This window comes from Lithobates pipiens, unplaced genomic scaffold (assembly GCF_037356315.1).
Source record: "Lithobates pipiens isolate NorthernLeopardFrog02 unplaced genomic scaffold, aLitPip1_a1.2 Scaffold_23, whole genome shotgun sequence".
NCBI classification, from domain to species: Eukaryota; Metazoa; Chordata; class Amphibia; order Anura; family Ranidae; genus Lithobates; species Lithobates pipiens.
Window position 1 is genome coordinate 275,342,366 of NW_027507785.1, and position 13,073 is coordinate 275,355,438.

The window sequence follows — 13,073 nt, forward strand, 5'->3', positions numbered from 1 at the left end:
GATCACTCAGTTCTTGGTCTGCTCTGAGCAGAGAGCCTTGACTGTCTGTCACTGCTCTCCACTTTGCTCCTCCAGCACTCTCTGGAGCACCAGGCTGGGGAGAGGATGGGTGCAATTGGCTCTGGCTCTCAGCTAGGCGAAGCCAGTTGTCAATCAGGCAACCTGGTGGTCCCAACAATATTGTGATCCTTCCATAGCCTGGAGCAGCTTTGCCCTGTCAGCTGATAGCTGGCATTAGCCTGCCATCAGCTGACTCTGGTTCACAAGAGGACAAAAATAAGTGTATTCCTGTTATTCCTGTGACCTACAAGAGAAATATGTCCAAAAAAATCTTTGGCCATTAATTTCTTTTAAGTCCAAATAGGCTGCAAAGTAGTAGTGTGCTATAGTAAGCTGTTGGAGAAAACAAATGCGTGGCACAGAAATTGCCATTTTCTGCTTGTCCTAGTTTTATCAATGGCCCCTTTATGCATTCTCTCACATCACATCGTACATGGCCGCCTGCACTTTTGTACGACTTACTATACTGAATCCAGCTTAGATTTATCTATACGATTTTTCTAGAAACATAAACAGCTGAACATTTCCATTCATTTGCAGATTTGCTGTAAAAGCATAAAACCGTATGACAGAAAACACTGTCCTATGCAAATACTCAACATCTTTCTGTAAATTGCTTTCAGCCACACAATATTAAAGGCGTGAAGCACAGTTGCACTATGGGAAATCCTATTTATATGCATTACTGTCTTTGATAGCAATTTGCATGAGCAGACGTTTTGGCTGACTTGACATCTTTTGCTGGTTCGTTGCTTTTTTTTTTCTGTGACTTTTTTATTTCTAACTGCTGATCCTATTTGGTTTAGTACATGCAATGATCTCAACATAACATAACATAACATAAGCAGTCTTGGCCCTTGTACACACGGTCGGAGATTCCGACGGAATGTGTCCGATTGGACCGTTTTGTCGGATATTCCGACTGTGTGTGGTCTCCATCGCACTGTTTCCGTCGGAGTATCCGACAGACCATGTTTTCCAACTTGTTGGTAAAATTTTCTGACAAAATGCTCCGATCAGACATACTCCGATCATGTGTAGAGAATTCCGATCGGAAAAAGTGCCACGCATGCTCAGATCAAATTCCTACATCAAAGCTATTGGCTACTAGCCTGATGGTAGTCCCGTTGTAACGAAATAACGTCATCACGTTCTGAACGATCGGATTTTCCAACAACTTTGTCCGACCGTGTGTAACAGTTTCGGACAAAATCCGACGGATTTGGTTGTCAGAATTTCCGACTGTGTGTACAAGGGCTTAGTGATACTAAAGTGTCGTTTTTTTTTTTGTTTTTTTTTGTTTCCATTATTAATAACAAACAGTTGGTTTTGCACAGAGCAGCCCTCCTCTTCTTGGGTCCCTCTTTGATGCTCCTGGCCCCTTCATCCTGTTGAGTGCCCCCACAGTAAGCCCCTGTACACACGGTCGGAGATTTCGACAACCAAATCCGTCGGATCTTGTCCGAAACTGTTGCATACACACGGTCGGACTAAGTTGTCGAAAAATCCAATCATTCAGAACGTGATGACGTAATTTCGTTACGATGGGACTACGTTCAGGCTAGTAGCCAATAGCTTTGATGTAGGAAATAGCTTTGATGTAGGAATTCGATCTGAGCATGCGTGCCACTTGGTCCGATCAAAATTCTCTATACATGATCGGAGTATGTCCGATCGAACCAGTTGGTCGGGAAATATTTCCAACATGTAGGAAAATCGGGTCCGACGGAATCAGTATGATGCATACCACACACAGTCGGATTATCCGACGACACAGTCCGATAGGACACATCCCGACGGATTCTCTGACCGTGTATACAGGGGATTAGCAGTTTGCTATGGAGATACCGGAGTTGAGCCGCAGCTCGGTGTGCCCCCTTTCTCTCCTCATTGGCTCACTGACTTTGATTTGCAGCAGGGGGAGCCAATGGCACCACGCTGCTGTCTCAGCCAATGAGAAGAGACGTCCCGGACAGCCAAGTCTCTTGTGCAACATCGCTGGATCTAGATGGACCTCTGGTAAATATTAGGGGGGCTGCTGCACACAGAAGGCTTTTTTATCTTAATGCATAGATAAAAAAAAAACCTTCTGCCTTTACAACCAATTAAATCAGTTCAAAAATGCAGCAGTAGAGTTTTTTGATTGTTCATTAATTGTCCCGGAGTTTATCCCTGTATGGTTACTCCTTTGCCATTTTTTTAGTGGGGAATATTAAAGTGGTTCTAAAGTCAAAAGTTCTCTGCATTAAAGTGGTTGTAAACCCTTACAAACCACTTTGACCTACAGGTAAGCCTAGATTAAGGCTTACCTGTAGGTCCAAGAAATATCTCCTAAACCTATGTTTTAGGAGATATTTGCCCGAAAACGGGCACCGCTGTCTAGACAGCGGCGCGCAGGCGCACTGAGCGCGGCATTCTCAGCGACGGAGCTGCTGCGCGTGTCGGCTCCCGTGCGCATGCGCAGGAGGGACGTCATCGCGGCTTCGCCGAATGACAGCGGCGAAGCTGCGAGACCCCACCAACAAGATGGATGCGACGGACTACAGGGGACAGCGGTGACTTCGCTGGCTCCTGTGTCAGGTAAGTGACACATAATGGGCTACTATGCGATGCATAGTAGTCCATTATGCTTTACCTTTGCAGGGAATGAAAGAGGAAGTAAACTCATCAGGGTTTACTTCCTCTTTAAAGTGTTACTAAATCCTCAACTGTAAAATCGGTCTGTATATGCAGTAAACTATGCTTCCTATACTCACTGTGGAACCTAATGGGTTAATCCTCTGCATCGTGTAAAAAGGCTGTTAGATCCTATATGCACAGATCCTCCTCTTCTTCCACTGACTCCAAAACATATCCGGATACGACAAAGTTACTGGAGTCAGGCTGCACATGCTCAGTTTAGTGTGTATTGCTAGAGTTTTTTTTTTCTTGGGTGTGCATGTGATCAGCACAGGGCCAATCAGCACTGTCCAGACAGAGGGTCAGGGGTCCTATTTAGCTGCTCGATGGCTTTTACAGGCAGTAGAAGAGAACGTCCCCACCTCCCACCGCCCTCACGATCAGGAAACCGGATATCCGGTCCACCGGCGGGTTACCTAAGAGCTCAGTCCCTGGCCATCTATATGACACTGGGAGGCCGGAAGTGACGTCATGACTAGAGGTCGACCGATATATCGGCCGGCCGATATATCTGCCGTTATTTGCCGTTATTTAATTAATCGGCATCGGCCGATTGTGCTGATAAAAAGGCAGATTTAGAACAGCATGACTTGGAAAGACTTCTGTAATAGAAGTCAGTGTAAGTTGCCTGAGTCGTCATAGAAACGACTTTCCTCCTCTCTGGGCAGTCTGCCAAGAAAAGAACAAAAAGATACAATGTTTACACTTGAATGAATGAAATCATCTCAGTGTGTAGAAGTTCTCAGTTTAACCATTTAAAGACTAAATCTTTTCTGGCACTTGTTGCTTACAAGTAAAAATCCTGTATTTTCTGCTAGAAAATCACTTAGACCCCCCCAAAAATTATATATATATTTTTTTTAGCAGAGATCCTAGGGAATAAAATAGCGGTTGTTGCAATATTTTATGTAACACGGCATTTGCACAGAGGTCTTTCAAATGCATTTTTTTGGGAAAAAAATACACTATTTAAAAAAAAAATATTTAAAAACAGTAAAGTTAGCCCATTTTTTTTTTCGTCCAAAAGTTTTGACTACCTGTTTTTATTTAATATATAGGTTTTTTTTTAAATCTAAATCATACATACAAGTAAACTGATTGGAGGTTTGTTTTGTTTAATAAATGTTTAAATGTAAGAAATTTTCTGTATCAGGCGTTAATGGTAAAACGCTGAAAGTTTTAGCGGCTCTTTACCATCATTTTAGCGGCGCTATTTGGCTGCTAGTGGGGCACATAAAACCCAGCTAGCGGCCGAGGAAGAGGTTAAATGCGCCCGTGAATCACCGCTGCCAAATCGCATTGCATGCGCTTCGACAGTGGTGCCCATTCATATCAATGGGCAGGAGTGGTGGAGGAGCAGTATACACCACTCCAAACGTGCTGCTTGCAGGACATTTTTTAAGATCCTGCCAGCGCATCGCCTTAGTGCCCGTTCACACTACCGCGACTTGTCAGGCGACTTAGTCGCCAGACAAGTCACGCTCCATTCTGTACTATGGAACCGTTCTAATAGGAGCGACTCAAGTCGCTCCGACTTAGAAAAAGGTTCCTGTACTATTTTTGGGGCGACTTCAGGCGACTTGCATTGACTTCTATACAGTCGTCTTGCAAGTCGCTGCTGAAGTCGTGTGCAGGTCGCGTCTGTGAGTCGCGCTGCAAGTCGTGTCGCCCCTGTGTGAACGGGCACTCAGTGTGAAAGCACTCTGTCTTTCACACAGACTGCAGGGGAGCCGTTTTGCAGGCACTTTACAGGCACTATTTTTAGCCCAAAAGCGCCTGAAAAATGGCCCAGTGGGAAAGGTGTTAGATTTTATGAGATCAAGGGGGATTAAAAATAAATAAATCGGCATCATATATCGGCTATCGGCCGCCATGATTTCTAAATATCGGCATCGGCCAGAGAAAAACCCATATTGGTCGACCTCTAGTCATGACGTCACTTCTGCCTCTTGCAGACATAAACACTGCCAGTTTTTTTTTCCTGAATTTTTCCTGAATTTTTTCACATATCTGCTAAGGCTACAGTAGTAGTATTGAGATTAAGACCTGAAGCCTCCTTGCATATACAGTAGAATAGAACTGTGTATGAAGGAATACATTCAGGTTTTTTCAATGTATAGGAGGGTACGTCACGTATATGTATAGTTTTACTTTCTTCACTTTTATTTACTTGTTTTTTCTTCCCTCTTTTGGGCTATTATCCTACTCATAATAATTAGCATCCACACGGCTGACAGTGTGGCGTGCATGCTAATTGACCCCATCGTCTATAATAAGTATTTGTTAAATAGGATTTGGTCATTTGACAGAGGGAATAAGCAGTCTAGCACAGGTAGCGCCACTAGCCCTGTATCAACATTACAAGTAACTATTAGGTAAAGATATCAGAAATGAAATATTATGTGAGGAAGTGAAAATCGCACAACATAATTTAGAATGTGGCAATTGATGTTTTATTGAAGAATTGTTTTGCTGCTCTTTGCAGGGTTGAGTGTCTACGCAAGGGGCAGCCATGGACAAAGGAGGTAACATTCAGCTGGAGATCCCAGAGTTCAGCAACTCTGTCTTGAGTCACCTCAACCAGCTGCGGATGCAAGGCCGCCTGTGTGACATTGTGGTCAATGTGCAAGGCCAGTCCTTTCGGGCACACAAAGTGGTGCTAGCTGCAAGCTCACCTTATTTTCGAGATCACATGTCCCTGAACGAGATGAGCGCGGTGTCTTTATCAGTTATCAAAAATCCCGGGGTCTTCGAGCAGCTGCTCTCCTTCTGCTATACAGGGCGTATTTGCCTACAGCTTGCTGACATCATAAGCTATCTCACAGCCGCCAGCTTTTTGCAAATGCAGCATATTATCGATAAGTGCACACAGATCCTCGAAGGCATCCACTTAAAGATCAGTTCACCGGAATCAGAAGAAGAACTAAGTCAAACCAGGCCTAAACATCAAGAGAGGGTTCAAGATTCCCACCGTGTCAGCCAGAGTTTGACTAGATGCTTGAGTCCACGGCACAGCACTCCAAGGTCCTCAGGGAACCGGAGGGGCCAGGTAAGCACTGTACTAGACATTAGAGAGCTGAGCCCAGCTGAGGAGTCCACAAGTCCTCAGATGGTGGAGCAAGGATCAGATGTGGAGAGCAGGGAGCCCATTCTTCGAATTAACAGAGCAGGACAATGGTATGTGGAAACGGGGTCAGCAGACCGAGGAGAACGGAGCGATGATGATGTCAGGGTGATGGGGGCCCTTCGTATCAAGACGGAGAATTTGGATGAGTGGTTGGGTCCAGAGAACCACCCATCGGGCGAGGATGGAAGCAGCGCGGAGGAAGTGACTGCGATGGTCATCGATACAACAGGGCACAGCGCTGCTGGACAGGAGAGCTTCAGTTTGGCGTCCTCTGGTTCCAAACTATCAAGGCCAACCAGCAGTGAAATAGACAGGTAAGTGATGATCAGTTCACCTCAAAGCACTAAAGCTTTAAAGTAGGCGAATATATCTACTGTGTTTGTATAGCTAGCAGTGGTTAGTCACATTCCGCTGAACCTGTTCTCTAATATTAAAATGTTTAACAGCTGAAATAAATATTGGGTGGTTCTGGGTTCCCCCTATTTATTATAAATATGGATTAACTTGTCTATTCCTATAGTTAGCTAGTCTATCAAAGCTCTGATAAAGTTAATGATGATGGTATACTAACAAGGTTAGCTATAACAATTAAAGTGGTTGTAAACCCTTACAAAACACTTTGACCTACAGGTAAGCCTAGATTAAGGCTTACATGTAGGTCCAAGAAATATCTCCTAAACCTATACGGTTTAGGAGATATTTGCCGAAAGACAGGCACCGCTGTCTATGGCACATGCGCCGTAGACAGCGGCGAGCAGGCGCACTGAGCGCGCGGCTGTCAACGGCGATATGCCGTGAGTGGCGGCTTCCGTGCGCATGCGCGGGAGTGACGTCATGGCGGCATCGTCGAATGACAGCGCCGGAGCAGCGAGATCCACCGAGAAGATGGAGGCTCCGTACACAAGAGAACAACGATGCATAGTAGTCCATTATGCTTTACCTTTGCAAGGAATCAAAGAGGAAGTAAACCCATCATCCTCTTTAACACACTGCTTAAATAGGCAAGGATCTCATTTATTGTAAAGAAAGTAAAATGCTAACATAAAACACTAATCCAAACCATTCCATCAGTTCTAATGACAGTATCAGGAAGATACCCCAACATTTATATCCCCACCGTCAGCACAGTCATTTTAAAGCAGTATTAAACCCCAAAAATAATTTTATATATTGCAGCTTATCAGTCTTTAAATGTGGTGGCTGCATTTGTTTTCTTTTTTAGGGTTTTTTTTTTTTCCCTTTATTTTCAGCTGGTGATCCTATCGACAGTAACACACTTGCTGACACTCATTAAATCTAAAGAAATGGTTTTGATAAGCTGCAAACCATCTTTAACCGCTTCAGCCCCAGAAGATTTGACTGCTGAATGACCAGGCCATTTTTTACTATTCGGCACTGCATCGCTTTAACTGACAATTGCGCGGTCGTGTGACGTTGTGCCCAAACAAAATCTCTTTTCCCCAAACAAATAGAGCTTTCTTTTGGTGGTATTTGATCATCTCTGCGGTTTTTATTTTTGCGCTATAAACAAAAAATGAGTGACAATTTTGAAAAAAAACACAATATTATGTACTTTTTGCTATAATAAATACCCCCACTTTTTTTTTTTTTTAAAGCAAATTTTTTCTCCGTTTAGGCCGATATGTATTCTTCATATTTTTGGTACTAAAAATCGCAATAAGCATATATTGATTGGTTTGCGCAAAAGTTATAGTGTTTTCAAAATAAGGGATAGATTTATAGCATTTTTATTATTATTTTTTTTTACTAGTAATGGCGGCAATCTGCGATTTTTATTGTTACTGCAACATTATGGCGGACACATCGGACAATTTTGACACATTATTGGAACCATTAGCATTTATACAGCGATCAGTGCTATAAAAATGCATTGATTACTGTAAAAATGTCACTGGCAGGGAAGGAGTTAACTGTGTTCCCTGCTACGTGTTCTAACTGAAGGGGGGATGGGACTTGCTAGGGGAAGAGATATATATCGGTGTTCATACTTTGTATGAACACACAATGTGCCTCTTCTCCCCTCAGAGAACTGGGATCTCTGTGTTTACATACAGAGATTCCGGTTCTCGCCGTATCGCGGGCGATCATGGGAGCCCGCCTGGCACTCCCATCAGCTCCGGGGGCGCGCAGCGGGCGCCCCTAGTGGCCACAAAAAGAAGCAACGTAACATGGCGGCGATTCGCACAGCCGAGCTATGTTGCCGCAGTAAAACTGCGGCGGCTGGTCGGCAAGCGGTTAACATTGCAGAACAAATCCAGTTGAAGTTGCTTAAAGTGGTTGTAAACCTCAGGCATGAAATTTGAACAAAGCAAATCCCTCTATAGTGTGTACTTGTCTCAATTAAGAGCACTGAGTGTCACTTTTTTCTGCTGCTTCGTTCCTGTGCTATCAGCATGAGTCACTTCTGAGAAGTTTTCTTATGTAAGGAAAAGAAAGATGGCTGCACACTACAATGAGATGGATAATGCTCAATTATTCTTTTATTGTCACCATGCAGATGAATCACAGGAACACAGCTTGTTGACGCGTTTTACGCGATCAATTTGTGCTTGTTCACAAGGCTGTGAACCCATAAAGTTAGAACATACCCGCAGAGAACACATTTAACCCCTTGATCGCCCTAGATGTTAACCCCTTCCCTGTCAGTGTCATTAGTACAATAATGGCGCAAATGCGGTTGGATTTTCCAACAGAAAATGTTTGATGGGAGCTTTTTGTCAGAAATTCCGACTGTGTGTAGGCTCCATTGGACATATTCCATCTGAATTTCCGACACACAAAATTTGAGATCTGGATCTCAAATTTTCTGACAACAAAATCCGTTGTCGGAAAAAAATCTGTTGTACGTCACAACATTGTGTGACCATGTGTATGCAAGACAAGTTTGAGCCAACATCTGTCGGAACAAAAACCCACGGATTTTGTTGTCGGAATGTGCGATTGTGTGTACGCGGCATAACAGTGCATATTTTTAACACTGATTACTGTAATAATGTCACTGGTTCCCAAAAAAGTGTCAAAAATGTTAGGTGTCCGATATGTCAGCCGCAATGTCACAGTCCCGCTAAAAATTGCAGATCACAGCCATTTCTAGTAAAAAAAAAAAATAATAATAATAATAAAAATGTCATAAATCTTTTCCAATCAATATACGCTTATTGTGATTTTTGTTTCACCAGAAATATGTAGAAGAATATATATCGGCCTAAACTGAGGAAGAAATCAATTTTTTTATATTTTTTGGTGGATATTTATTATAGCAAAAAGTAAAAATTGTTGCTTTTTTTCAAAATTGTCACTCTTTTTTTGTTTATAGTGAAAAAAATTAAAAGGGCAAAGCTGATCAAATACCACCAAAAGAAAGCTCTATTTGTGGGAGAAAAAAGAACATCAATTTTGTTTGGGTACAGCGTCGCATGACCGCGCAATTGTCAGTTAAAGCGATGCAGTGCCGTATTGCAAAAAATGGCTTGGTCATTAAGGGGGAAAATCTTCCAGTTCTTAAGTGGTTAATGCATATGCATCAAGATAAAAAAACTTCTGTGTGCAGCAACCTCAATCTCCCCAATACTTACCCAAGCCCCTTCTCTGTCCAGCGATGTCCAGGAGTCCCTTGGCCATCTGGGACGCTGCTCCTGATAGGCTCCCGCTGCTGTCAATCAAAGTCAGTTAGCCAATCAGGAGCCTACCTATCTAACAATGTTGATTTCCCTTTTCCCCCCAAGATTCAGCCCATCTGGCAGCGTGAGTGCCATGCCAGAGAGGCACAGAGCAAAGAGTGAGTCTCCTCGGCGGTTGGAGGAACCAAAGCAGCACAGCTCCCAGGTCAGTGATTGGATATAAATCATGCTAAAATCAAATTTTCTTTTGTTTCACATTTACACCCCACCCTCACTGCATTCCTCCCAGGATCTGTCATGCATAAAAGGTTATATAAAGCCAGATAGATTGTTTGTTTTTATTCTTGTCCCAGCTTTTTAACCATCTTTCCTAAATCTTCCAAAGCTGAAAAGGATTAAGGTAGAAACAGAAGCAAAGCAGTGGCACCTCTCTGATCATTTATTTTAATTTCTGTCAAGAATTGAAATATACATAAACATTTGTATAACTAAGTTTTTCATATTGCATATTATTTTATATACACTGTGATTCTGTACTTGCCAAATATGCTGCAGAAATCTCCCACCGCTGAGTCTGGCTGCATCCATTTTAACTGTGGGCAGCTGAAGCTGCTGCCTGTTAACTTCCTGGATTTACAGAGACACACACAGAGGCACACCTCCAGCTCTGAAGCCCTGCAGCTCAGATTGGCCCTCTTATAACTCATTCCCCCTCCCTTCTTGGCAAACTCTCACAAGAGTAAGAGAGAGAGAGCTGTGCTTGATGTAAGAAGCCTAGGCTTTTTACCAGACAAGAAACAGAAAGTGGGCTGCTGAAAAAAATGTTTTACTATCCAAAGTTAAAACAACAAGGGCAGAAGATTTAATAGATGGAAAGTTGAAAAAATTACTGAAGTTCCACTTCAGTCTTTCATAATGTGCTAGTATGCAGTGCACACTAGCACATTATGATACTGCCTTGCAGGGTGAAACTTTTTCAATTTTATTTAGACTTTAGATGGTATGATTTTCTTTCCTGCAATAATAAGTTGCAGGAAAGAAAATCACAGGAATTTCCCATTAACACAGTCAGTGTTGATGGGGGAATTCCTCCCATGATGCTATTGTGTTCCCCCACTGGGGGGATATAGAGAGCCATCCCTAACAGGAGAATGCACAGGGACTATTGCTAGCGACTATATCCGCTAGCAATAATCACATGAAACATCCAATGGGTTGGCTGTACCCAAGTTAATCTATCCATAAGTGGTTCAGATCTCAGCCAATCCTTGCTGAGATTCAAACCGCTTATGACCAGCTTTAGATTTGTATGTGCAACACTGATCTTTGCAATTTGTTATCTATGAAGCTCAAATGTATTCACAGGATCATGTTTGTAAGTTCTTGCAAGTAGTGTTTTAAACGTATCTTTTTTTTTTTTTTTAATTAAGGGGGAAGAAACAGGAGTTATTGGGGTGAGTGGTTACGTAGAATATCTCCGTGAACAGGAGGTGTCAGAGCGATGGTTCCGCTATAACCCACGGCTAACCTGCATCTACTGCGCCAAATCTTTCAATCAAAAGGGCAGCCTTGATCGGCACATGCGGCTTCACATGGGAATCACTCCATTTGTGTGTCGGATGTGCGGGAAGAAGTATACCCGCAAGGATCAGCTGGAGTACCATATCCGCAAACATACAGGCAACAAGCCCTTCCACTGCCATGTGTGTGGGAAAAGTTTCCCTTTCCAGGCCATCCTCAATCAGCACTTTCGGAAGAACCACCCTGGCTGTATTCCTCTGGAGGGTCCTCACAGTATTTCTCCTGAGACCACCACTGTAGTCACTTCGCGAGGCCCAGCTGGTGAAGAATCGCCTCCTCACGAAGATGCCGGTGCAGTAGGGCCCTCGGCAACATCTGACATGACGTACGGCGGGGAAACGGCTCATGGTTCAGTATCCACCACTGGGCCAGACTAAAACACAAGAAAATATATATTACAGGAGGACACAAAGAGACTAATATCCTCCCCTTTTACCTCAACAGATTTTAACAATGTTTTCCTTCCCTTCTGCTCCTCTCCATGTCAAGGTTGGGCTCTTAAAATGCCGAATCAGAGCAAATGGAATGATGGGAAGTTTGAGAATTTTATTGCCAAAATCCAGAAAAGTAACCATGTGTTAGCTTCCTATGTTCATCTTTTCTCTTGACTTCAAAAAGCAACAGCAACTGTATGAAGAAAAAGAGCTACTGTTTTTTTTTTTTGTTTTTTTGTTTTTTAAGTGAATATATCCTTTTAATCTTTTTTCAAGTACACTTGGAATCTGATGAACCTCTAAGCATATACAGTGAAACAGAAAGCTGCGCATTCAGATACAATGCAAGGGGGTTCTCCAAGAGCTGCCATAGGTGTTGTAGAATCTTTGAAACTTTCTTTTGAAATGTTTTTGGCAGACAGTGTATTTTTGATCTCGGCCTGCATAGAAGTTTGATGGTGCTGTCATAGGTGTGTTAATAGGGTGCTCAAAAATACTTCTGTAGCAGAGTCAGGGTCTCTTCCATACCTGTATGAAAGGTATATTTTAAATTTTTTTATTTGATTGAATGGGGCGGCACTGCAATAAGTAACCTTTTAGACATCACAGTTGTTCCCGTCATTGGTCTAGCAGTGAAATGGGGGCATCTTTGAGGCTGAAAACAACAACTCTTTTTGTGATTTATTACAGAGTTTTAGGTGGACTTGGCACGGTTTGATCACCTTTTCCTGTTTATTTTTTTTTTTTATTATTTTATTACGGCAAAGCTTCTCAGATGCAGCAAGTCAAATCATCACAGAAAATCTTCCAGTCCTTTCTTGCTTCTTAAAGGTACACTCCTTTGAAACCTAAAAACAGACACGGGACACAGTGTTCATGCAGATTGTAACTAATATTCAACCTGGAGTCTTCTGCTGCTTGTGGCCATTTTAACTAAATCTTCATGGTTGGCAATATACTTATTTTCCTAATGGCCTTGAATCTGATAAGAAAATTGGCCAAAAAATTTCAGAGGACAAACAATCGTACGATTTTCTGAGGGCTCAACAAATTTTCTTTGAATCTAGGAGCCAGCTAAAAAAGTTAGGAGCCATTTTTTTTCCTTTGTATACATATGACATGTGGGTGATGGGCTGTCAGTGATACACTATATCTATAATATATATATATATATATATATATATATATATATATATATGAGATATATATATATCTATATATAGGTAGATATATCTCTATATATATTTATCTATCTATCTATATATATATATATATATATATATATATAGATATATATATATTACCTCATCTATATCAGGGTGTCTTTCAGCCTTTGCCTGTGTGATATTCGGTAACATACAATATATATCCCCCGGGGTGATGCCAGTGTTGTGCTCGGGGTGTTGGGGAAAGAAATCATGTTGGCGGCTGTCCGGGTGGCGGTGGGCTTGCCTTCCTCTCCGCTCTCTCTCAGTCACTGAGTAAAGCCACACATTCTCTAAAACACACAGCGTGGCACCGCTCCTTCAGCCACTCAACGCGTGAATCGTT

General features: G+C 42.5%; 1 protein-coding gene across 1 annotated transcript; it reads left to right on the forward strand.

Moving 5' to 3' along the window:
* The first annotated feature begins 5,234 nt into the window (after positions 1-5,234).
* Positions 5,235-12,660, forward strand: ZBTB37 (zinc finger and BTB domain containing 37). The gene is made up of 3 exons (XM_077453233.1): positions 5,235-6,180; positions 9,613-9,712; positions 10,938-12,660. The coding sequence occupies exons 1-3, from the start codon at positions 5,252-5,254 to the stop codon at positions 11,463-11,465; spliced, it is 1,557 nt and encodes a 518-aa protein (XP_077309359.1). The 5' UTR covers positions 5,235-5,251; the 3' UTR covers positions 11,466-12,660.
* The last annotated feature ends 413 nt before the right edge of the window (positions 12,661-13,073 follow it).